The sequence below is a fragment of the Octodon degus genome, unplaced genomic scaffold (assembly GCF_000260255.1).
Source record: "Octodon degus isolate 3935 unplaced genomic scaffold, OctDeg1.0 scaffold00092, whole genome shotgun sequence".
In the NCBI taxonomy this organism is placed as follows: domain Eukaryota; kingdom Metazoa; phylum Chordata; class Mammalia; order Rodentia; family Octodontidae; genus Octodon; species Octodon degus.
This window is the reverse complement of record NW_004524668.1, coordinates 5,926,135-5,927,330: the sequence shown is the minus strand read 5'-3', so window position 1 is coordinate 5,927,330 and position 1,196 is coordinate 5,926,135. Positions and strand designations below refer to the sequence as shown.

General features: G+C 44.6%; 1 protein-coding gene across 1 annotated transcript in view; it reads right to left on the bottom strand.

The window, feature by feature from the left end:
• Window positions 1–1,196, bottom strand: part of Tmco4 (transmembrane and coiled-coil domains 4) — an 86,158-nt gene that overhangs the window by 63,375 nt on the left and 21,587 nt on the right. The window contains exon 6 of the mRNA XM_004637656.2: window positions 406–538. Within this exon, the coding sequence (XP_004637713.1) occupies window positions 406–538 (133 nt within the window). The remainder of the gene's footprint in view (window positions 1–405; window positions 539–1,196) is intronic.

Below are 1,196 nucleotides of genomic sequence, written 5' to 3'. Positions count from 1 at the left end.
TGCTTAAAACAAACAAACTTAAACCAAACCTCAAACCAAACACAATCCTTTTCCTTTTTTCTAATGACCCTGGCAAGGTGCCCCCTTATACCCATTTTGCAGATAGGAAGATTGCAGCTCTGAGAAAGGTCACCTGCCTGAAATCAAACCACAGACAAGTGTCAGAACTTTGGTCACTTGAGCCCACAGACACGATGTCATAAGAGCCTGGGGCAGAGCAGGGTGTCAGGGTACCGGATGGACGGATGGACGTTAACATCACAGATTCACACCCCTTAGCAATCATCCACAGCCCACACCCCCTTCTTGTGAGTCGGAGGCCCTGAGAGGCCAGTCACTAGCTAAGGTCACACGGTGAGCCAGGGATGGAACTGGAATTCTTGCCCAGGGCTGCAGGGCACTTACTCAGATTCCTCTTCTTTGGTTTCCTTCAGGCTTTCAAGGAATGTCTCTTCAAGGACATCTAGCTCCTCCAAGGGCACTTGGAGCAAGGAGGTCATGTGGCAAACAAGGACTCTGGCTCGAGCATCATAGCGCCCTCCAAAGAGAAAAAGACAGGGGCTGGAGAGATGGCTCAGTGGTCTAAAGCACCTACTTGGAACAAGCTTGGCAAAGTACAGGGACCACGGTTCGATCCCCCATCACCACATGCTAGCCAGCTGCGCCCCCTGGTGGGCTAAGCTGGCCACACACACACACACACACACACACACACACAATAAATAAATGTTAAAAAAAACAAAGAGAAAAAGACAGCACAGAACTGAGTTTAGCCTTAAGCACAGGGATTCAAACCACAGTGTAAATGACAAAAACTCCAAACCCCAACCTTAGAAATAACCTAAGTCACAACCCTATGAGAGCCAATCAGTGAAACAACAGCATAGCTTCCAGGTAGAATACTATGCAACTCTCAAAAATGTAACCAAAAGCCAGTTAGTGTTTCTCACCAGTCAAATGAGCAAAGATCAACTTGCCCAATCCTAATGCTGATATGATAGAAATTGATACTCAAAGATATGGCTGGTGGGAGTACCCACCGGCATCAATTTTCTGGAAGGCAAATTTAGCAATGTGTGTCTACTTTTTAAGAAATGTACAATCTTTTTGCTTCAAGAATTCCAATTTTGAATTTTAATTGTAAAAATCCTTAATGTACAAAACTATTTTTAGTAAACAAAGGCAATAAAAAAAAA